Here is a 24,465-nt window from a genome sequence, read left to right on the forward strand (position 1 = left end):
TAGTGGGATGAGAAGTCAATTTTAGTCACGTATAATCACCTTCCCAAACACTTACGTGGGAGATGAAGAGACAGTGCAGAGAACAGGAACTGTTCTGGCGAAAGGAACGCAGGGGCAGTGAGAGTGTGGCTGAGGAGACAGACGGTGGAGAGCTGGCACAGGTTAGAAGGTTGTCAGGAGCATGTGAAAGCCCAGTCTGGGGAGAGAACTCCAGCCTACCAGGGCACTGTGGACTGTGTAATCATAATGGGAAGCTTCATGCACCCACCAGGTGCTGGCCTTCACCAATGGAGTCTTGTTGGGCAAATCTGGAGCGCCCCAAATCTATTCCAAGCACTCCCAGAAGGTGTCCCTGTCAGTGAAGAGCCTCAGGAGGATTTTGGCTCCTACTGCTGTTCTATGAATATGCAAGACAGCCAAAGCACACCAGGGGCCACAGCAACAAAACTCCAAAACTCAACATGATGGGTGAATGAGAAGCACACACTTCCCTACCCCACTGTATCGCACAGGGGGATCAGGCAGGTTACTTTCAAACAACTGAATATAAGGGGTTGGAAAGGTAAATGGGTGACAGAAAGGTATATGCAGAGCAGGGAGGGTGTGTAGGCAGGGGAAGGAACTCCGAGTCCCATCAGTGTGGGTTGCAATTAGCCCATCTTCAGTCTCTCCAGCTTCTTCACCCTGCCACCTCCCACCTCCAAGTTGCTGGGCCCCTAAAGGGTAAATCTGTAAGTCAAACACCAGTGGGAGAACCACCCTAACCTTCCAGGTTTTCTCGGCAGCAGTTTGGGTAAGGATCTTCTGGGAACAGCTGACTACAGCTAGGGAGAGGAAAAGGTGAGAGGTGCCAGAGGGGTAGGGTACTGAAAAAGCATGGGAAGAGGAGTAGGAAGATGGAAAACCAGGATGCATCAGGCGCTTTCATGTGCATATACTGCTGAATGAGAGGCTCTGGGGTTACAGTGTGCTCAAACAGAACATACGAGAAGGTGCTGCATGGAGTTCAATGGAGTGTATTTCTGTGGATTAAATACCTCAATACTTACTTACAAAGAACTTAAAAAGCACATGGCACACAGTAAAAGCTACTGTTAACTATACTTGTAATTTCTTTATGAAATTTGTTTCCACTATATATACATCATTTCATGAGAGTACTAGGCCCCAAAGTCAAATATGACTCCTTGCAGATTGCATTAAAAAAAAGCCACATTCTTTGTTTTCCTTTTCATTATACAAATCAAGGAAAGAAAAATATAATGGGTGTCTGTATAACTTAAATCCAACCCATAAATCAAAACTTGTAAGTTATCTAGCACCAGGATGTCCCTGCACAATCTCATTCAAAAACTACCATTTCTACCAAGTAAAACATGGCTTTTTATGTCATCACCAACCCACCACCCCTAGATCCTAAATCACATGTTCACCACATGCAAAGCATGATGGTAAACTGTTATTCAATGTGAAGACATGACTTTTCAACAAAGAATCACTTTAAAAATTTCTAACAATTTCACTGCTTCTAGTTTGGGATCCTGGACAAGCACATTTTACAATGTTTGCACTGTTCCAGGTTATGTTATCTCTGAGCTCATCTACTCTGTTCCCTTCTACCCAGTAAAGTTCCATGTCACATTTATAGCTCACTGCCTAAAGCTAGGATGAGCTCCATGAGCAAAACATTAGCACGACACAAACAAAATCAAGCTTACAACACTGCACTGCTGCAGTTCCAGACTCTACTACAGTAGGCACTCAAATATTTGTTGGCAAATAATTTTTAAAAAATTAAGCCCCATTTCAGGTATCTTACTATTTAAGAAATTCTGTATGAATCTGTCCAGCTGAGGAGGCAGGCAAGATATCTAAATCTACACCCATAAACACACCACCAGATGTCAGGACTTAAGCCAGGCTAAGTTCCACACCTTTCCCTGACAGCCCTCCTGTTTCCCTCTGGATACTGGAATTCAAAATCCTAGTCTATCTCTAATAGCAAAGAAAAATCAAAAAGATGGTAGAATTTTAAAGCAACAGACTTTATTTGGAATAGCCATACACCTTGTTCAAAGAACAGATCAAGGTCCTTTAAAACCTTAGTGACTCCTATCCTCCCCAATCGCGCGCGTGTGTGTGTGTGTGCGTGTGTTTAGGTGTAAAACTTTGCTCCTCGATTTATATTAATGATACTTTCTTAAACTGTAATTGGGATGTTTCCAAGTCACCAATATCTTCAAGACCCATTTCATAAAACCCACAGGTAAGAATTTTGCATGGATTTTTTTCACATAAAGATCACATGATTCAATATAAGATACAGTCAATCTTCACTGTATTCATAAAATCCTAGGCCTAATATTTTCTATATCCTATTAACTTCCTATAACCTTTCAAACACATTAAAAAAAAAAAAAAAACAGCTTAAACTTTACATTTGAGAGGGTAAATTTGGACAGACTATTCCAAAGTTGTTTTGATCACACAATCACCATTAGACATGTGTAACTGTTTAAATTTACATCAATTAAAACTCCTTGGGGGGCAGGCATTTGACAAGATGTTCACATATCACATTACATCAGCGTGCCCAGCTTCCTGCTAACACACTCTGGGAGGCAGCAGGTGTGGCTCAAGTCCTTGGGTCTCTGCCACTCACACAGGAGAGCCGACTGGATTCCCAGATACTGGGTTTAACTGGCTCAGCCCCAGCTGTTTCTGGTATTTGAGGCGTGAACCAGTAGACAGAAGATCTCCTTTTCTCTTAACCAAATAAATAATAGGTAATTTTAAAATAAAATTTCAGTTTTACCATTACTCTAGATACATTTCATATGTGCAAGTCACCCATGACTAGCTGTTACCATATTGAACAATGTACATAACTCACTTCTCTAACTATAGAAATTTCTATTGGATAGCACTGTTCTAAAGAAACAAGAATTTGCACAATTTGGTTATAAAGTATCTGTTCATTCCTTGCATTAAAATGACAGAATCAGAGAACATCATTTCCTTACTTTTGTCAACACTGCTTCAAACAGGGTGAAGTGATGAGCAACCAGGAGGAACTTTGAGCCCCCCTACAGGTTTGAGCATGTGGTACCAAGAATTCTTTCCAAGACTACTACAAGTCTGTGAACTTCTTATTCTATACTTCTGATTCAATATGGTAGCCACTTAGCCACAAACGACTATTTATCATTTAGATTTAAATAACCTGGACTTTTAAAACTACATAATTCAACTCCTCAGGCACACTAGCCACAATTCAAAGGTTGAAGAGTTGTATGTAACTAGTGGAAATTAAATTGAATGGAGAACATTCAATGTACAGAACATTTCCATCGTTATTAAAAAAAAGTTTTACTGGAGAGTTTTAGTTCCCATAAGTTCTTTTATAAGTTCTTTTTTCTTTTTACACATCCTCTAAATGAAATTTCCTGGATGCACATCTCTACTCTGTTCATTTCTCAAAAGGCCAGGAAATAAACTCAGAATCCTATTCATCCATTTAACATATGCATTTCAGAATTCTTTCTCTGGTCTGGAGTGGACACTGTGATGCAACTGGTTAAGCCGTGGTTCAGAACACTCATATTCCATTTCACTGTGTGTGCCCTAGGTTTCAGTTACTTCTCTTTCAATCCTGCTTCCTGCTGAAGAGCATAATGGGATGCAGCAGGTGTGCTCAAACACACCCCTTTAAGTCTGGCCCAGTCCTAGCTACTGTGTGAATTTGGAGAGTGAACCCATGGACAGAGATTTATTCTCTCTCTCTCTCTCTTTTTTGCTTTCTGCCTCTCAAATAAAAAATAAACAAATAAATATCAAATGCCAGCAACTGCCTATGTTGCCCTGTACCTAGGTAAATGCTACACCGCTAGGAGAAAAGCAGTCATAACATGGGAGCCTGGTTAATGCCAAATTTGTGTTATCTATATCAGTATGCCAGCACAGTTGCTTATTCTAAGGGGGAAGGCAGGAAATGCCAGGCTGGGACACGACAGCCCGGCCCCAGGTGAAGGGGCTGCCTGTACAGTGCCCAGGGAAGGGGTCTGGAGAGCTGCTGGAGTGGAAGCAGCAGGAGGTATATTTGACAGGGAAAAAACAGTTTCTGGGGTCTTCCACAAACCAAGCCACTGCAAACTGCAGGTAGGCAAGGAGGTAAGATGGAATGATTTAGGGGGGTAAACTGGAAGGCATGTCTGGGTCAGGCCAAGGAATTCGCCCATGGGGGAAACCTGGGCTGGGTTAAATAGCATCACCCTCCACCCATTGCTGCTCACAAAAGCTGGGGTTGTAGGGCATGACTGGTGGGGATAAGCCACACTACATATCTGAGCAGAGGATAGGCCATGTCAGGTTGGGCCACAGCATCCACCAAAACATGAGAGAACCAGGTCTTGGGGCAGGTTCTGCAGGGGACTTGTGAGATTGCTTCTATGAGACTGCAGCACCCACTGTTTGTGCAGATAGCTGGGGGTGGTCATGGGCCAAGCCAGGCTGGACCACAGAACTCACCTGACAGGAACCCACCTGACACTTGCAGGGGCTGGGGCTGGAGAAGATTGGGTGGGAAAGGACATGCTGTAGCACCCATCAGTGCATGCAGGGGTCAGGACTGAGGGCAGACAGTGCCAAACAGGGCCACTGCCCCCACTGGCATGCATGAGATCTAGGGCTGGGAGCAGGTCCATCATGGGAACTTGGGGGACTCTCCTACTAGTCCTCAGCTCCTTTCAGGGAGCAAAAGAGCTGGGGCTGGGGGTGGGGGGCAGGCCAGGCCAACCCTTAGCACCTACTGGTATGCACAAGAGCCAGGAAAGGCTGCAGGTCACACCTGGCTGGGCTAGCTGGCCCACCAGTAATTGCCAAGACTGTAGGTAAGCCAGGGCAGGCTCGGTTGATTCACCCACCAGCATGTGCAAGACCTGGGCCTGGAAATGGGCCTGTTAGGGGAACTCTGTGCGCGGTAGAATTTTCTGTTGAGATATGGCTCCCACTGGTAAGTGCGAGAGCCAGGGTTGTAGGCGGACCAGGTTGGGCAAGGCTGCAACATCCATCGCATGTATGTGGGGTGGATTTGAGGGTGGACCAATCTGGGCTGGGATCCAGTACCCACTACTGCTTGTAAAAGCCAGAACAGGTGTGAACAGGCCAGGGTAGGTCATGGCACCTGCTGAGTCACATGAGAGCCTGGTTTGGGGGTGGGCCAGGCTATGAGGCTGTATGAAGCCAGAATGAGTGCAGGCCACCTGGGCTAGGCTGCAGTGCCCACCAATGAGTGCCGGGACTGGGAGCCAGCCACATCAGTCTGGCAGCAGTACCCAACAGCACATGTAGGATACAGGATAGGGTTGGCAGTGGGCCTGGCAGGGGAACTTGGGGAACTCCGCTGCTAACCACAGCTCCTGCTGGTGAGCACAAGAGGTAGGGCTGGAAGCAAGCTAGACCAGGCTGGGCTGCAGCACCTGTTGACACACGTGTGAGCTAGATCTGGGGACGTGCCTGGCAGGGTCAAACCACAAAATACACTGGCATGAATGAGAGCCAAGACAGGATGTAGGCCAGGCTGGGTTGGACTGTAACACTCACCAGTTCACTTGAGGGATGGGATGGTCTGGGCTAGCCTCTGTACTTGCCAGCAAGAGCTGGCAATGGGGGCGAGCAAGGCAAAGCCAGGCTACAGCATCTGCTGACAAGTGCTAAAACTTAGGGCAGGCCATCTGTTGGCACTTGCAAGACCCAGGACTTAGAGCAGATCTGGCAGAGCAACTTTGGACACTCCACTGGGCTGCTGCTTCCACTGGTGAGCGTTAGAGCTGGGACTAGGGGTGGGACAGTCTGAGAGCAGGCCAGGTTGGGCTGCTGCACCTGCTGGCACCTGCACGAGAACCCTAACAAGTACAGTGCAGCTGAGCAAGGCTACAGCACCAGCTGGCAGTGCTAAGACTGTATTTGAGTCATCTTAGGCTGAATTGCATTTCCACCTGGCAAGCAAGAGCCAGGATCCAGGTCTGGGAACACACTTGGCAGGGGCATTGTGGGAACTCCTTGCTAGGCTATACCTATTGCTGGTGAGCACAAGAACCAGGGCTGGGCATAGGCCAGGCTAGACAAGGTGGCGGCACCTGTCAGCATACATGAGGGCCAGATCTGGGGGCAGGTTTGGCTGAGTTAAGCCACAGACCCGTAGGTGTGTATGAGAGAGGAAGGGATGTAAGCTAGGCTGGGCTAGTCTGCAGCAGAGGCTGGCACACACAAATCCAGACTAGAAAAGGGCGTGATAGAGATAACTGGAGGTTGCCCTGACTAGGTCACAGTATCCACTGGTATGCATGATGACCAGGTCTGTGGCAGGCTGGCTGTGCCGGCCCACAAAACAGGTCAGTCCATATGAGACATGGAGCTGAAATAGAACTGACCAAGCTACACCCACCAGTATGTGCACTGGGTGGTACAGGGGACATACTGAACCTGACCCTGCACTGGCTGTCCCACTAAGAGTCCAGTCTGAAGTCACCCCAGCAAGTTTCTTAGAGGACTCTCAAACTAGACGACTGGACTCAGACCCGTGGTCACAGGGAAAATCACAGGATCTGCAGGTCAACCTTGGACAGCATATACTGGGAGTGGTCCTCCATCAGTGCTGATGCCTGTGCAGTAGACAGCACATTCAGATGCACATGGGGGACATGATGGCCAGTTCATCTAGGCTAGCAGGTGATGTCAACTGTCTCATCAGAGACTGGAAGGCCAAATTTGAATTCTCCTGGCCAAATTTCACAGCTGTTCCTGGGCCTGTGGATGCACTAAGGTGGACACTGTCAACCTTGGAAAGATTTTTTTCAACCCTGGAGCCACGAAACCAACAACTTCTTTGACATATCAAAACCATTCAAGTAGTACTCTTAGAACTTTTCCCCTCATCGGGGCCTCTAATGTGTCATCAGATGATTGTCCTCCATCCCCAGGTGCTGATGTGGCTTGACAGTAAGGAGCAGCCCTCTCCTCTCCTGCCCCTGCAGACACAGGAGAATAAAGGAAAAAAAAGATAATAAAACTAAAACATGTGTGCCACTCACACCTTCCTCATACCTGACCCTCTCTGCCCTGATCAGAGGCCCACATGAGAAGGCATCCCTCTCCACTATGTAGACAGCATTAAAAATCAAAATAAACCAAATAAACACTAAAAAGGTAAGTTATGTATTCTCTTAGAATGGTCTATTCTTTAAAGACATACACCAAGTTTCTGATGTAGTCACAGACAAGGAAACTGGACAAGTTTCCAGGTGTTAACGGGATAACAACTGTACCTGAATATATTTTTTAAAAAAACGGTATGAAATCAGGACAAGCATTGTCATGCAGGTTAAAGCCAATTCTAGAGATGTCCACTTCCCATATCACAGCACCAGTTCAAATCCTGTGCCTCAAATCCAGCTTCCTGCTTACATGCCCAAGAGGCAGCAAATGCTGTCCCAGGTGCTTAGTTCTTGCTACCAAAGTGGAAGGCTCAAAACCGAATTCCTGGCTTCTAGCAACAACCTGGCCCAGATGTGGCTGCTTTGAGCACTTACGGAATGACACAAAAAAAGGAAGATCTCTCCATCCCCGGTCACTGTGCTTTCTAAATAAATAAATCTTTTCTAAACAAAAGATATGGAGGGGCCGGTGCTGTGGTAAGCAAGAAAAGCTGCCACCTCCAATGTTGGCAACCCATATGGGCACTGGTTTGAAATTTGGCTGTGCCACTTCTGGTTCCCTGTTAATGTTCCTGGAAAGGCATCAGAGAGTTTCCCAAGTTCTCGGGTCCCTATACTTAGATGGGAGACTCCACGAGAATGCCAAGCTCCTGGCTTTGGTCTGGCCCCAGCCCCAACCATTGCAGCCATTTGGGGAATGAACTAGCAGATGGAAAATCTGTTTCTGCCTATTCCTCTCTTAGTAACTCTGCTACTCAAACAAATAAACAGATAAATCTCTTTTTAAATAAATAAATAAATCTTTAAAGAAACAAAAGATTTGATGGAATAAATCAGTCTAAAAAAGGAATATAAGTCGTGAACCACATTTCTTGGCAGAAGGAAAGCCTTGCCTGCAAATACCAGAAGTCCTCAAGATGGGCAGTCTATTAAATGCTTATACAGGGACAAGAGCAGCCTTGCTCCAAGTTATCCTTACCCTCTCAGCTCTCACCAAAAAATAAAAAGTTCTGACAGCCAAAAAGACCAACTATTACTACATTATGATTTGTGTGCTAAAGCACAAAATTTATTTCCAAAGATAATGACAATTACTAGTGAATAAATCTAACCAATTCCTAGCAAATTAATTATTTGATGTACCAGGCAGAAGACTCCTAGAAGTTTAATCTGTCTGATAAGCAACCAATATCAATTCAGCAAAAGCATGTGTTTTAGGTCACATACAGTCACTCTGCATTTCATCTTGAGACAGAGCTAGAAGTGCATATCTGCTTCAAAGATATAAAGCCAACTCTCAAGAGGCAATTTTTGGAGAACACCCAAAAATGTGGGACTTGAGAACGAATTCTGCAGTGCATCAGACTTACTGACTGAAGTGTGAACGCAGCATCTGGCTCACAAGGAATGCTTTCATGAGTTCCAAGTCCAAGATCGTTCAACTACTACAATACAGATGCTGATAGAATCACAGCCCTTTCTTTGATATCATCACACTTAAGAGTCTCCTTTTGTCACAGGACACTTAATCAAGTATTGTCTTAACATAGATTGTTGGCTCTTTGATGCATGTGTGTATAAAGCTTCAGTTGGAAACTCTTGAACAATGGGAATTCTCTATCAGTTTTGTTTATTTGTCCTAACACATAGGGGACAGTACTGTACATAGTATGCACTACAGTATTTGGTAAGGGTATAAAAGGTTTTCAAAAGGCTCATAAAAAATGTGCATGATTTATCTAATTACAATTTTCCATCAGCTTTTTGAAGTAACTATATTAAGAGAAGGCAAAAATCAAGCAATGACAAGACCAAAAATATCACCTAGATTTGCATATCTGACTCCGAAAATTAGGCTGGAATTTGTCAGCAAGTTTTCTTCTGGCAAACAAACAAAAAAGCAACAAAACTTTAGAATAAACAACAATCTCTGTAGTAAGGCAGTTCAAACACATCCGTTTGATCTAAGTGATAGAACAAATACCAATCATAAGACAGACAAAAAATGAAACACTTTGTGGCAATACCCAATGTTTAAACCTCATTAAATTAAAATCTTAAGTGCTTAGAAATACAACGCATATGGATAGCATCAAGAAGACTTTCATATCAAAATCCATGAGCTATTAATTCACTTCCAGGATTTACAATTCAATACATTTATTGTATAGACATGACTGAGGCAAAGTCAAGAGAAGGTAAATGATGTACTGTAAAGTTAATTAGGGGCTTGGTCAAGGAAAGGGCTGGCCGAGGCCTCTACTTTCTGATGCCTTCACATGATGAGACGAAGACTACAACATCAACATGCTGAAACTATTTAATCAAAGGAACGTTTGTATGGGAAAACTGGTCATTCTAAACGTCTTCCTTTCAAACTGAGTCAAGGATATTTACTGGGCTTCTCTTCTTGACCTTTAATATACAGTTTCAATATATTAGAGCATAAATTAGGTTGACTTACTCATGCTCCTTCCCCGTGAGCCTCTGAATTCGCATTTACGTGAGCTGTGAGCATTAACTGGTATTAGAGGTTCTTCATTTTCTGCACTGTATTAAACTGCTCCATTGCTATATAGTGCTACCTACAGTGAAAAATTTTTGCCACTCTTAGCAACACAATAAAGTGAACGAACTTTCTACATTACTTGTTCTAAATGGTCATTTCTAAAAACTGGGATCCAAGAATCTGTTTTTGAGTTTGAGACTGTCTTGAGATCCAGGATGTAGATCTATTTTTCTAAGCATAACCAGGTGGTTTGGGCATTCACCTACTAACTATGGAAGACTATGATTTCAGCAACCACATTTGTTTCTGTGTTTAGGACGACATGCATATTCAGTGTTCTGAATGGAGAGGGCTTAAGTTTTGAAGTGGTATTTTTCCAACAAGATTTCAAAGTCAACATTTTTGAGTTCTAATTTCAATAAAACTAGATTTTTAAACTTTCTAAAATTCCCTTTCATTTGGCGAGTCTAAAAAATACATATCAGTGTCCACTACAAGCTAATATGGCAGCGAATGGGAGAGATCAGATCATATCCTAACCGTAAAGAACTTGTGACTATGGCAGGAAGGACCAACACTGTTAACAAAGGAGCTGGGGTTCTTTCTTCTTTGACTGGCATCCCTAAGCGTAGAGAGAGCACTTTAAAAACCAAAACAGTTATCTGCCATCCTTAACTGTCGCTGGATCAGAACCCATCATCAACTGCATACTCTCAAAATACTTCAAGAGCTTGAAGTCAACTTGGTCTTACCTGTCTGTGGACAGGTAAACATCCTCTTTTTTTTAAGAAGCTCAATCTCCTTTTCTTGTTTTAGGTTTCCTCCTCACATGTGGAAAATGAAGCAATCCAACTACACATTCCCTGGTCATTTGAGAAAAATTTGATGGAAAAATTTTATTTGGTAAGCTTTGACAGCACAACACTCCTCCCCTCTGGGAAACTTTCACCACAACATCAACCAAGCTGTAACTTACAAATGTCTAGGGTGCACTTCTCAACTCAAGGGAAGTTCACCGACAGATGCTAACCAGTACAGTTCAAAAATTCAACCTCAACAACTTTGAGTGGGGCAACTAATCAGGATCAGAGCACAGCAGTTTTTCCTATTTGCTCCAACTTCAAAAGGCATTCCAGTGTAAAAACGGAGGGTGGGAGAGAGGGAAAGCATAACAAGCCCCAAAGGGATCTGTATTTGAACAATTTTATTTTACTGTTATAATGAGCAACGGTTCCTTGAATGGCAGTTAGTTAATTCTGAACCAAAGTTTCTAAGCAACAAAGTCACCAAATGAGCACTGCTGAAACAAGGACCTCACCAACTTCCCTGCCACTTCCCTGCTCCAGTGGCATGACGCTTACTTAGGATGGCTCTCAGTGTGATGAGTACTGTCCTTAGCAGCTGACTATCCCTCTAGGAATTTCCAGAAAACGTGCCAGCCCTACCAGAAAAGCACCCAGACACTATGACTAAGTAGAAGTCAATAAAAACCGGGAGAATCCTACTCGGATCTTTCAGCAGATACTATCTACGACAAGGGAACAACTTTAGCTAAAATACATATGCGCCCAGAATACAAATATGAATGCCTACATGGAAGTCAGCAGAAACAGCACACTGATAAGGCAGCTGGTGGAAGCTCACCTTAGCTCAAACCACGCCTCTGTGTCTTAACACACACGTAACACAAGAATGGCCAGATGTACTCTGAGGGTATTACTGTCGCCGCATCCGGCACGGTGACTAAAAGCAGGGAGCAACTGTCTTCTAAGAAGGGTTTCATCACCAGCAGCAGAGCCCCAAGCCAACCTAACTCCACAGGCAACGACAACCACGATTCCAGACCAACTTTCCCAATGCCCACCGACTCCATGCTAAGAGTCTGGCTACTAGCAAGCCTTTGCAATTCTCCAAAGCATCTCAAGTCGTCCTCTCCACATGGACCACAGCTCAAGGGAGAAACCAGGTCCCTGACACAAAGGCCAGCTGTTCCCAAATGCTCTTTCTAGAGCCGGCTTTGCCTCCACCACTTCTTGGGAACTCCAGCGGGTGCTCAACGGCCCCCTCCCCTTCGGCCCTTCCTCAATCCTGCCTTGGCCAGAAAGCCTCTGCCTGCGAGCCCCCGGGATTGGAACAAAGCAAGGGGCCGCGGCGGCGCAGGGGTCCTGGAGGGGGCGCGAGGTGCCCGCGGCACAGGGACAGCCGCGCGGCGCGCAAGGACAAACTACCAACTTCAGAGCGCAGGAATATCCTCAATTGGCAAGAAAGAGGGGCGGCGGCAGACACGCCCAACTTCAAACTCAGGAAACCTACGGGCTGGCGGCCATCTGGAAAAAAATAAAAATTAAAAAAAAAAAAAAAAGCCCCCTTGCCAGGGAGAGAAGAAAAAGGCGGAGGAGACGCGCGTCGCCCACCGGGCCCGGAGCCCGGCCCCCGCCCCCGAGGCCCGCTGCCCCGCCTTCTCTGCCTGTGGTTCGCGGCCCCAGGCCGGGGCGGCCGGTTACCTTGATGCGCTCCCGGCACTGGGACGGGGTCCGTTCGTAGCCCAGCTCGGCCAGGGCCCGGGACACGCGCTCGTACATGGCTGGCCCCGGGGCCTTGCTGCCGAACACCGTGCCGGCTCCCTCCAGCTGCTGGTACCGCGCCTCCACCAGCCGCTCGTTGCCCCACACAGCGATGAGCGCGTTCGTCTCGGCCGGCGTCCACGACATGCCCCGGCAGGCGGCGGCGGCGGCTGCCGCGGCCCCGCCACCGCCGCCACCAGGGGAGAAGGAGACCGAGGACGAGGCGGCGCTGCGGCCCCCCAGCCCCAGCCCGAGACCCCCGGACGCCGCTGCCCCCGAGCCCGCCGCACTGCCTGGCCCGAGCGGGGAGGCACCCCGAGGCGTGGAAGGGTCGGACAGCGATGGGTTTCCGTCGCTCAAGCCACCAGGAGAAGCCGGCGAGAGCACCTCCATCTTCGGGATTTTTAGCGGCGAGTTGGCGGGCAGCTCCGAGCCACAGGGCGCAGCCATCTTCCAAGCGGCCGCCGCTGCACCGCCCGGAAGTGACGCGCCCGCGCATCCGGCCGCCGCGGTCTCCGGGGCTGCCGTGGGGCCTGGCTCTCCTGCGGGCGGACGGCTCCCGACTTCTGCTGTCGTGGACGTGGATGCGGGTGCCGGGCGGAGGCCGTCGGCCGCCACGGGCCTGGCTCCGCGAGGCCTCCCGCGCCTCCCGGTCCTTTCGCGGGGCGAGGGGCGCGCGCGAGGAGCGCCGAAGCCCCGAGCTGAGGAGACGGGTGGGGGCATGAGAGCGCCGGAGTGAGGGACGGATTGGAGCCTCCCCACTTCCTCTCCAATCTCAGTCCCCGGGAGGCGGAGGGAGGCCGGCCAGGGGGCCCCGACTGAAGGAGGAATTGACCATTCCGCGGGCTCGCGCGCGCGCGCGCCGGCCGCCCCCGGCCCTGCCCGTCTCCCCTGGCGGAGGCGAATGCGGACCCCCGGAGCGGGGCACCCTCGGAGGCGCCCGGCCGCAGGGAGCGCACAGGCTTCTCTAGACTGTGCCGATTATTGGAGCAACTCTTTGCCTCCAGTTAGAATCTGCTGCTTTTCCAGTTAGTCCAGGATGTGTCATTTTACTCCATCTGGAGTAGGAACGCGTGAGCCTAGCGGGAAAGCACCTCTGCAACACCTTGCTCCATCTTCTCCCAGTTCGCAAGTTACATAATCTTGTTGTTGTTGTTTTCTTTTCTTACTCTCATATACCAGATGAAGGAGATGACAGCTATTGTGGCACCTGGTGATAAAGTGTGTGTACTAGTCACTTTTGAACGTCCCTTCAAGGGCTGGAACTTAATGTACAGTTAGTAGCACACAAGGTCCAGTGCATTCAAGGTACTGCCGAATTCTTCAAAGCTGGAAATCCTAATTGTGTATCCTGGGTCCTTAAGGAAAACCCCAGCGGGGTTTTTTTTCCCAGACTTCTGACTGAAGAGGCTGACCAATAGATATTACTAAATCACGAAATATTTAAGATAGCAAATATCTGTTAGGTTTAAGAAAAGAAACCAACATGAGCCACATTGTTGACTCTTGAGAGCCACGAGAGAGACTGATGCTGTCACTGGCCGAAGGATTAAGCAACAGGAGTGAAATAGAGGAGATAATTGGCTTTGTGAAAATTGCCTGTTGAAAATACCACCTTAGTTCCTAAATTAACCGTGGGCTGAAGCCTACGAAGGTTCCTTGTGTTCTAAGAGAAAGGTGTGGTCTGACATGTTGGTCAAGAGTGCTGATCATAGTCAAAATGCCCCGCCTCCAATTCTGGCCATCTCAGTCAAGTTGCACCCCCAGTAAGATAAAGACCTTGCACACTGTTAAGAAAATTAAATGAGTCGGGTTAGGTGAAATCCTGGGGTGTTTATAGACTCTCAAACACCTGTGAAAGCAAAATTCACACTGCTTCACCCCAGAAGTCAAATTTACATTAACATGCATAAAGTGGAGGGCTGTGCCTTGGTGATAGGCTAGTTGAGTAACTAAAGACCTTGACAGTCCCTGCTTTGTCCATCCTCAGGGTCCCACAATCCTGGGGGAAAAAAAACCCCCCTTTCTGTTGCCTAATTCTGGATAATTCTAAGGTTAAGTTTGACTCTTAGAGGAAACCTTCCTAGAAAAGGTGAACTGAGAAGGCTGTCTTTCCACAAACTTCTATTTCTAGTCGTTCTTTATTACCTCTCTTCCCATTTCAATATCCATCGAGTTTACCTGATGAGAAAAAAAATTGTAGCAGTACAATAATTTCCAGTAATGTAACATTCAAACTAAACTGCTGTGTAGATGACAAGGATCATGAGTTTGGCATGCTGGGTAGCCATGGCTGATCTTAGATTTTAGAGGGTATAAGTACATGTTCAAAACCATCGTAGTTCAGGGACAACCTTGTGGTACCACCTGCAACAGTCCTCAGCTGTTAGAGCCTTCTGGGAAATGAACCAGCAGAAGGAAGATCTCTGTCCCCACTCCAACTCTTTTAGATAGCTACAAAAGATAGATAGATAGATAGATAGATAGATAGATAGATAGATAGATAGATAGATAAATCTTTTTTGGGGAAAAAAGCATGTTATTAATGTGAAAGAGTTACATAGAGGGAGAAACAAAGAGAGATCTGCAGGTTCACGTTCCAGATGGCCAGGACACAACTGTAGTCCATATGGCACCTACTACATCACAATGAAAAAAGACATCATGTTTCCGTCAGAATTTAGGGATCTCTACTGTGTTTGAAGGAATGTGTTCCACTTTTAACAGTAGATCTGAATGAAAATGGCAAGCAGTTGAAAATCTGTTTTAGAAATAGTGTAGGTAATGTCTCAAGCTCAGGTGCCAAGAGTACAAAACAACACACATTCATCCTGTGAAACCTGTGGACCATCAGTTACTTCCCCTTATGTCTCATCTTCCTCTCGTTCATTTTCCCCATGCATTGTGACAGAGTTCGTTTTCTGGGCTTCTCTATAAAGCCCTGCTGTAATAAACAGCTGGGTACTTGATGCTAATGCTTTCTGTCCCAGGTGTTCAGTTGCTTGCTCTATCACTGTGTACCGGTCTGTGTGCTTGCTGTGTTTTTCTGCTTTCACACTGCACACTGACTTTTGTCACCCCTGCCTATAAAGCAAGTCTTCAGTTGGTATCTGGAAACCCTGGTCCAAGCCACCATCTTGCACTCGCTTCATAACCAGACACCAGGCTTACACATTTGCCTGCCTAGGCGGAAGCAACTGCAATTCTTTTTCAAACTTTTCTCCTGTGAAATACACATACATAGAGAAAAGTACATGAAGTGCACGTGATTATCATATGAATTATTATCAAGCAAATACCACACAAGTACCACCCAGTTCATGAGATGGAATATGATTAAAACTTTACAAACTGTTGCCTCATCTCTTCCTGTATACTAACTCCTATCCCACTTGTAAAGATAACCACTATCTTGACTTGCCATTTTTGTAGTGTTATAATTCTATTAGGTGTTGCTAGACTCTACATTTTCTCTAGATTTGAACTTATGTTTTATAACATGTTTTCTGTCTGACTTCTTTCATCCAATGTTTATTTTTAGTTAAGAATTCATGTATGTTCTATGAAGCCACAGTTTATTAAGTTTTGTTCCTGTAAAATACTTTTCTGGGAATATATGAATATATCACATTTTATTTTTACAGTCTGTTGAGATTTAGATTGTCTTAAGTTCAGAATATTATTAATGCTGCTATAAATGTTCCTATACATATATCCTGATGCATATATGCCAGTATTTTTTAAAATTCTGTTTTTAATAGTGTTAACATAGTTGAGAGGGAAGTATGCCCATGTAGGCCTCTGATTAGGGTGGAAAAAGAGGTGTGGAGGAAGGTGTATGGGACACAAGTTTCAGTCTTTTTTTTTTTTCCTCCTGTGACCACAGAGGAGAGAAAGAGGCTGCTCCTTGTTGTCAAGCTACATTAGCACCTGAGGCTGAGGGACAGTCCTTTGACAATGCCCTGGAGACCCCAATGTGGGAAAGAGTGTTCTGAGGGTGTTACTTGAGTGATGTGAATAGTTCTGAGACATTGTCGGTTTTGTTGCTACATGGTTGAGAAAATCTTAACAACCCTGGAGCATCCATAGACCCTGGAGCCTTCTGTAAAGCGTGGGCAGGGGAGTGTTCCAACCCATTCTCCTTTCCATCCTATTGATGTCCTCTTTTGGCCTACGTGACCTGGCCATCATGTTCCCATGTGTATTTGGGTATGCTGTCCACTGCTCAGGCATCAGCAACTGAAGCCCGGTCCCAATATGCACCCCAAGGTCAGCTTGTACATCCTGTGATTTTCCATCATGGCCAAGGGTCTGAATCTAGCAGTCTAGTTGGGAAGTGCCCCAGACAACTTCACCTAGGGTGACCACAGACTTGACTCTTACGTGTGCCAGCCAATGTAGGGTCAGGTTCAGTTTGTCACCTGCACCAGCCAATCGATGCACGAACTGATAGATACGGTTTGGTCAGTTCTGCCTCAGCCCCGTATCTCACCTGAACCAGTGAGTGCTACGAACCAGTGCAGCCACCCCACCACAGACCAGGTCCATACACATACTAGTGGATGCCACAGCCTAGTCAGGGCAACACCCAATAATCCTCTTGCCAGGGGCTACAACAGTCCAGTCTAACATGACTCACACCTAGTTTTGGCATTTGCCAGCTAGTTCCATTGCCTCGCTTGGCTGGACAGCACCCATTCTGGCTCCTATGCATGCCAGCAAGTACCATGGCAACAGATATTACAACTAGCCCAGCCTGGCTTTTCACCTTCAGTGCAACTCTAATGCTCAACAGTAGAAACAGCAGCCCAGCAGGGAGTCCCCAAAGTTCCCCTACCAGGTCTTCTTTAAGTCCTGCGTCTTGCGTGTAACAGCAGGTGCCACAGCCCAGTCTGAGATGACCTGTCCTTAGTCCCAGCTCTCACCAGTGGCTGCAGTGCCCTAACCTAGCCCAGCCCACCTGCAGCCCTCATGTGAACTGTCAAGTATTATTGCCGGAGGCCAGCTCCAGCTGAGTTCGGAACTCGAGAAGGGTGAGTGGAGTAGGCATAGAGAAAAGATATGGACCACTACAATTCCAGGATCATAATGGACAATGCAAGAAAGCTGTCCCTTTTATTTATAAAGAAGCAGTCACAAACTCTGGCACAGACTTTTTACATCATGGTCAAGTGGGTATTTCCAAGGATAATTCTGCCGTTTATTTCACCTTGAGGCAGGATATCAGCTGTCCTAATCCTGTGGTCAGGAAGTTCTCAGTAGACAACACAAATATATAAATAACACATTCCTACTACAATCCTCATCCTACAACTTAGTCTTGAATCGGGTAAGGAAAAAAATGCATCACAGAAGGAGGGACCTAAAGATCAAGGAAAGAAGGAAAAAAATTTAGGCATAGATTCCCACTACATCCAGGGACTTAATGCCCTTGATTAGCATATGATCAATGGGGAAGGAAAATCCTAAACATAGGTTCCTGCTACACCTATGGATTTAACACCCTTGGATAGCATATGGTCAATGGGGCAGCGAGACAGCATGAATAGTAAAAGGTCCTTTTGCCAAGACATTATCAGCAACTTCAGAACTTCCAAGCTCAAATTTATACTAAAGACCAACTCCACAGTGGCAGACAATGCCTAAATAGATTACATAATTCTCAGCGGGGTTGTGCGGTGTCCATGCAAACGGAGGTGGAACTGTTTTTCAGGTGGTTGTAGAGATAGTCACTGGGCCTTGCCATGCAGCGGGAAATTCCTTGCAGCCTTGCCTGCAATGGAACATTGTGTCCGCCACACCTACTGCACAGACCCCAGCATATTATGGTCCAACTTGGCCTGGCCTGCACCCTGTTCTGGCTCTCACTTGTGCCAGTGTGTTTGGAGGACTGACCTTGCCAGGCCTGCCCCTAGACTCAGCTCACAAATGTGTCAACAGATGCTGCAGCCCAGCCTGGTCTAGCCTGTCCCCCCCTAGCTCTCTCACTACCAGCAAGAGCTGTGGTTAGCAGAGGAGTTCCCCAAGTTCCCCTACCAGGCCTGCTCCCAGTCCTGAATGCAGTGTGTGCTGTTGGGTGCTGCTGCCAGACTGATGTGGCTGGCTCCCAGTCCTGGCACTCTTTGGTGGGCACTGCAGTCTAGCCCAGGTGGTCTGTACCCATTCTGCCTCTCATTCAATTTGGCCTTTACCCATTCTGACTCCTATGAGCATCAGTAGGTGCTGGAGCCCAACACAGTTTGGCGCATCCCCAGATAGCCCACACTCATGCCCCTGCCGGAGTCCAGCTCCAGCCTGGGTTTCGGAACTCGGGAAGGGTGCGTGGATGAGGCGCAGAAAGAAAGAGATGGACCACTAGGATTCCATGATGATAGTGGACTATGCAATAGAGCCGTCCGCTTTATTTATACAGAATCAGTCAAACTCTGGCTCAGACTTTTTACATCATGATCAAATGGGTGTTGCTAAAGATAATTCTGCCATTTGTTTCACCTAAGGCAAGCTCAATCAGTAACACATACCTCCTGAATCATCTAAGGGCGGAACTGTAACACAGGAGGCAGGACCCAAAGATCAAAGGAAGAGGGAAAGAATGGGTTTCCCCTTTACCCGGGAAGTTAGCACCCTTGATTAGCATATCGTCAATGGGAGAGGAAAGGCTGTAAACAAGTTCCCACCACCTGGGGACGGAACACCTTTGATTAACATATCAATGGTGGCAGCTTTAGCAGCAGTAGGTAAAAACCTTTATGCTAAAAGCGAATATCAGTAACATCAGCTTCCAAGCTCGCACAGGTACCATAGTCAACTGTTAACTCCGCAGGGGCAGACAGTGCCTAGGCAGATTACTGAAAACTCAGTGAGGAAGTCCGGTGTCCGGCAATGGAAAGCAGGCCGCATTCAGGTGATCAAAACAACGTCCCGCCCTGCTCAGCGGGGAGTTCCTTCCCGGCCCTGCCTGCCATGGAAGCAATGCTCCTCACACCTTCCTGTCTTCCACATCCATCACACGGACCCCGGCATGCCCCCATAACAGTGGGTGCTGCAGCCTTGCCCAGCATGGTCCACCCACAGCCATAGCCCACAGTATGTGATCAATGCTACAGCCTCGCCCAGCCTGGTCCACCAACAGCCAGTGGGAGCTGTTGCCCAGCAGGAGAGTTCCTAGAGTTTCCCTTCCATGCCCATTTCCAGGCCCAGGTTTTGCACATGCTGGCAGGTACTTTGACCCAGCCTGCGATGCTCACCTGCAGTCTCAGTTCTTGCTGACAGGTGTTGCAGCCCAGCCCAGTTGGGTGTGGCACACACCGTGTCCTGGCTCAGTGCATATCAGCAAATGCCAAGGACTAGCCCAGCCTGGCTTTTCCCAGACCTGGCCCACACAAATGGATATCCACATGATATCCATATCCTTGCCTGGCCAGCCCACCCGTAGTCCTGACTCCTGTGCTCCCCAGAGGGAGAGGAAGACTAGTAGAACTGTTCCCCAAGTTCCCATGGTGAGTCACTCCTAACTTTGGATCCCACACATGCCAGAGAAGGCAATAACCCTGCCTGACATTGTCTGCCCTCAATTCTGGCCGTTAAATGCACCAGTGACTGCTGCAGCCTATCCCCTCTTGGCCTTTTCTCATCCCCAGCCCAGCCCCCATGAGTGTCAGGTGAGTTCCTGTCCAATAAGTTTTGTAGCCCATCCTGATGTGCCCCACACCCTGCTCTGACACTCACAGGCTAGTACTGTGGCCTAGCCCACCCAGTCATGCCTCCCAAACCCAGTTTTTGTGAGCACCTGTTGTTAGTTATTTAAAAAAGTTGAGAGTTCTAGTTCATATGATATTACGATATTATTATGATACTATTACAATATTATTACGCGCAGCAAATTCCCACAACCTGGCTCTTTACCGTGAGCTGAAACACACCAGACGCAACGAGGTATCTTAGGAGGTTTATTCCAACGGGGCAGGAACAGGGTGGAGGCGAAGGGGAAGGGGAGAGGGGAAGGGAGGCTGGAGGAAGACGGGAGAGCAAAGAAGAGCAAGAGAGAGAAGAGAGAAACAGAGACCAGAGAAGGAGGGATAAGAGAGGGATAAGAGCAGGGTAAGAGAGGGAGGGATAAGAGAGCGAGCCGCACCTGGGGGGGCCTTTTTGTCGGCCAGGTGTAGGGGATGGGGATTGGGAGGGATTGAGGGCAGGCCCCCAGGGGATTGGCGCCTGCAGGTGAATGCCTAGGGATGATTGGCAAGTGGGCGGAGTTGGGGAGGGGGCTGGAAGATGGGGGTGGGATTCAGGTGGAATGCCAGGTTACATCCGATTGGTGGATAGCTGGGCCAGCGCAAACTTCATGAGCTGTGAGGAAGAAGGAATGGCGCCGGGTCCAGGTTATCCGTGATGACCTTCAAATCGCTCCTCACACCTGTGGGCAATAGGTGATGATGTTTAGCCCACCCCAGGTGTGCCACATGGGTGGGTGCCTTGTCCTGACCCAGACATGCCCTATGGTTCCGCTCCGCCCCACCACCACCAAACCACTCTAGTTCATCTCCCTTGCCTACCTGCGAGTGCAGTGGCCTGATCCATGAAAGATACTGTAAATCATTCCTTCCCTGTCAAATATGCCTTCAGCTGCTTCCACACCAATATGTCTCAGACCTCTTCCCTGGGCCATCTGAAATCCCCCCCGACCTGGAGGCCAGGATGGCATGTCCCAGTCCAGTGTTCTCTGCCTTCCTCCCTTATACTGGTATAGTTAACACAATTTTGGTATTAACCAAACCCAGAATTTGCCAGCTATTGGCTACTTTTATTCTAGTAATATAATACTTGCCAGGAAACAGGGCAATCTAGGCAGTTGCCTACATCTGTGGTATGCCAGTATTTTTTATAAACTCAGAGCATATATCTTTCTTATTCTTTTTCATGTGGATATCCAATTATTCCAGCCCTATTTACCAAAGAGATTCTCTGTTTTATAATGTTATCTTTGATATAAATCAAGTGTCTGTTTGTGAATCTTTTTCTGGGCTCTTCTATTTTGTTGATCTATTTCCCATTTAATTTTTCTATATGTGTTTCTTGTAGCAATAACATACTGCCTTATTTACTGTGGCTTTATAATAAGGCTTATGTTGGGTCAGCGCAATGCCTCAATTAGCTAATTCTCTGCATGCAAATGCCAGCATCCCATATTGCCACTGATTTGTGTCCCAGTTGCCCTGCTACCCATTCAGCTCTCTGTTTATACACTGGAAAAGAAGTGGAGGATGGCCAAAGTGATTGGTACCCTGCACCCAATTTGGAGACCCAGAGCTTTGGATCAGCTCAGCATCAGGCATGGTTATCTGGGGAGTGAACAGGCAGACTGGCCATCTTTCTGTCTCTCCTTCTCCCTGTTAATCTGCTTGTCAAATAAAAATAAATAAAATCTTTATATAAAAAAGTTAAACATACACCTGTCATGAGCAGCAGCCATATGATTTCTAGATATTTCCTCAAAAGAAATGAAAGCATTGGAAGATATTTCTTATCACAATGAGGAAACAATTAAAAAGCTGGAGCAGAGCTGGGTCAAGCTTAAAAAAGTATTCACGAATTAAGAGACAATATTAACAGACCAAACATAAGAGTTATGGGAGTCCCAGAAGGTGCAGAAAGAGATAATGGATTTAAAAATATTAACGAAATAATAAAGGGTAACTTCCCTAATCTAGAGAAAGAATTGGGAAACAATATCCAAGAGGGGCACAGAATTCCCAACAGGGTTGACCAAAATCAGTCTTCACCATGACACATAATCAAACTCTCTTCAACAGAACAGAAGGAAAAGATCCTTAAATGTGCACATGAAAACAAAATCAGTTAACATATAAAGGAATGCCAATTAAATTCACAGCTGATCTGTCACAGAAAACTCTATAGGCCAGAAAAGAACAGAGGATCATATTCCAGATTCTAAAAGAAAAAAAAATATTGGCCCAGGATAATGTACCCAGCAAAGCGTTCCTTTGCCTTTGAAAATGAAATAAAATCCTTCCACAGTAAAGAAAAGTTAAAAGAATATGCCTCTTCCAAACCTGCCCTACAAAGGATACTTTTTTTTTTTTTTAAAGATTTATTGATTTTTATTACAAAGTCAGACATACAGAGAGGAGGAGAGACAGAGAGGAAGATCTTCCGTCTGATGATTCACTCCCCAAGTGATCTGCAACGGGCCGGTGCTGCGCCAATCCGAAGCCAGGATCCAGGAACTTCTTCCAGGTCTCCCATGCGGGTGCAGGGTCCCAAGGCTTTGGGCCATCCTCGACTGCTTTCCCAGGCCACAAGCAGGGAGCTGGATGGGAAGTGGAGCTGCTGGGATTAGAACCGGCACCCATATGGGATCCCGGGGCATTCAAGCTGAGGACTTTAGCCGCTAGGCCATGCTGCCAGGCCCCCTACAAAGGATACTTAAAGATGTTCTCTTGACAGGGAAGAGGCATAGTGCCCACCAAAACCAAAGGCAAATTTGAAGAACATCCCAGTAAAATAATAGCAGAAGACTAAATCAATGAACAATCCATTGCTAAAATGACAGGACCAAATTACCACCCATTCATATTAACCCTGATTGTAAACGGGTTAAACTCATCACTCAAACATTGTAGATATGCAGACTGAATTTAAAAAAAAAAATCTATTTGTTGCCTACAGAAGACATATCTCACCAACAAATATCAGTGGAAACTGTATCTCATGGATTTTGAGTTTTTTTGTTTGTTTCATCTCTTCAAAACTCTTTCTCCTTAAATTCTTCACTGACTCATACAGCAGCATCATTTTCTTCAAGAAGGTTCTTGATTTCTTTTTCATTTTTTCAGCATGGTGTTTTAATTTCTTATTTTATTCCTGTTGTTGATTTTGTCTTGCGGCTGTTCATTTAAGGGAATGTACAGTAACTGTGTAATGGAGACTATCATATCCAGTGGCATGTTGTTTAACCTCATGGCATTGTAAATTTCTGTTTTTCTTCTGTTGTTGAATTTGTTTTGTGACTTTTCACTTGGAGGGAATTTGTAGTGACTGTGTAGTGGAGACTGACATGTCCAGATGTGAGGGTACAATGCAGTATGCAGCTCTACTTCTGGATTGAGGATGGACTCCCAGTGAAACTGTAATTTTTTTTTTTTTTCAAAAAAAAATTTTGACATAAAAACAATGTGGTAAATGAGTTAACTTAGATTTTTATAATATTTTTGTTATTCAAATGTTTGTATTTGTTGTTTGGGATGATGAGGGGGCACAGTATGGTTAAACTGCCTACAATGCTGATATCACATGTGAACGTCAGTTTGAGTCCCATTTACTGCACTTCTGATCCAGTTTCCTGCAAATACGCCTGGGAAAGCAGTTGAAGATGTCCTGAGTATTAGGTCTGCTACTACCCACGGGAGACCCTGATGGAGTTCCAGACTCCTGGGTTCAACCTGGCCGAGCAAGGAGCAGAGATTTGGGAAGAGAACCAGGGAATGGAAGATCTATCTATCTATCTATCTTTATTTTTATCTCTCTCATCTCTTTCAAGCAAGTGAATCTTTAAAAAGAAAGAAAAATTAATAAGCTTATTTTCAGAATAAAAAGAGAAGCCACAAATGAGAAAACATCCATGAAACACAATCCAAAATATATAATGAACTTCTAATAGACAACAATTAAAAACAAACAACTCATTTTTTTAAATGGGCAGAAGATCTAAACAGAAATCCCAGCAAAAAATATATACATATAGAAAATATGCTTATCATAAGATGTCATTAAGGATAATGCTCTTTAGGCGCAGCAGTTAAGACGCCACTTCACGTGTCAGGCCAGGAGCTGTGGCCCAGCAAGTTAAGCCAGTGTTTCCATCACTAGCATGTCGTATCAAGTCCTGGCTGCTCCACTTCCAATCCAGCTCCCTCCAATGCACCTGGGGAGGCAACAGAAGATCCCCAGCACCTCTGGGGGAACCAGCAGAGTTTCTGGATCTTCTCCACATAAGACATTGGTACCCCATGTCACAGTGCCTGGATTCAAGTCCCAGCTGCACTTCTAATGCACTTACAAGGAAGCACAGGGAATGACTCAAGTGCTTGAGTTTCCTGCACTCACCTGAGAAATTCAGGTTGAGTTCCCAATTCCTGGTTACATTCAGACACACCCT

The 24,465-nt window shown here is 46.2% G+C and overlaps 1 protein-coding gene across 7 annotated transcripts in view; it reads right to left on the bottom strand.

The window, feature by feature from the left end:
• The window catches only part of MSANTD2 (Myb/SANT DNA binding domain containing 2), a 38,442-nt gene extending 25,570 nt beyond the window's left edge, over positions 1-12,872 (bottom strand). For 5 of the 7 annotated variants that reach the window (XR_009245362.1, XM_058664044.1, XM_036495794.2 and 2 more), the window contains exon 1: positions 12,228-12,872. Coding sequence is in view for 6 of the 7 variants with exons in the window: in XM_058664044.1 (XP_058520027.1) it covers positions 12,228-12,737 (510 nt within the window). In the remaining variant the exon portion in view is untranslated. The remainder of the gene's footprint in view (positions 1-12,227) is intronic. The other 2 variants (XM_004597676.4, XM_004597675.4) reach the window with 1 other exon arrangement.
• Between the last annotated feature and the right edge of the window lie 11,593 nt (positions 12,873-24,465).

The sequence above is a fragment of the Ochotona princeps genome, chromosome 4, assembly GCF_030435755.1.
Source record: "Ochotona princeps isolate mOchPri1 chromosome 4, mOchPri1.hap1, whole genome shotgun sequence".
Taxonomy (NCBI): domain Eukaryota; kingdom Metazoa; phylum Chordata; class Mammalia; order Lagomorpha; family Ochotonidae; genus Ochotona; species Ochotona princeps.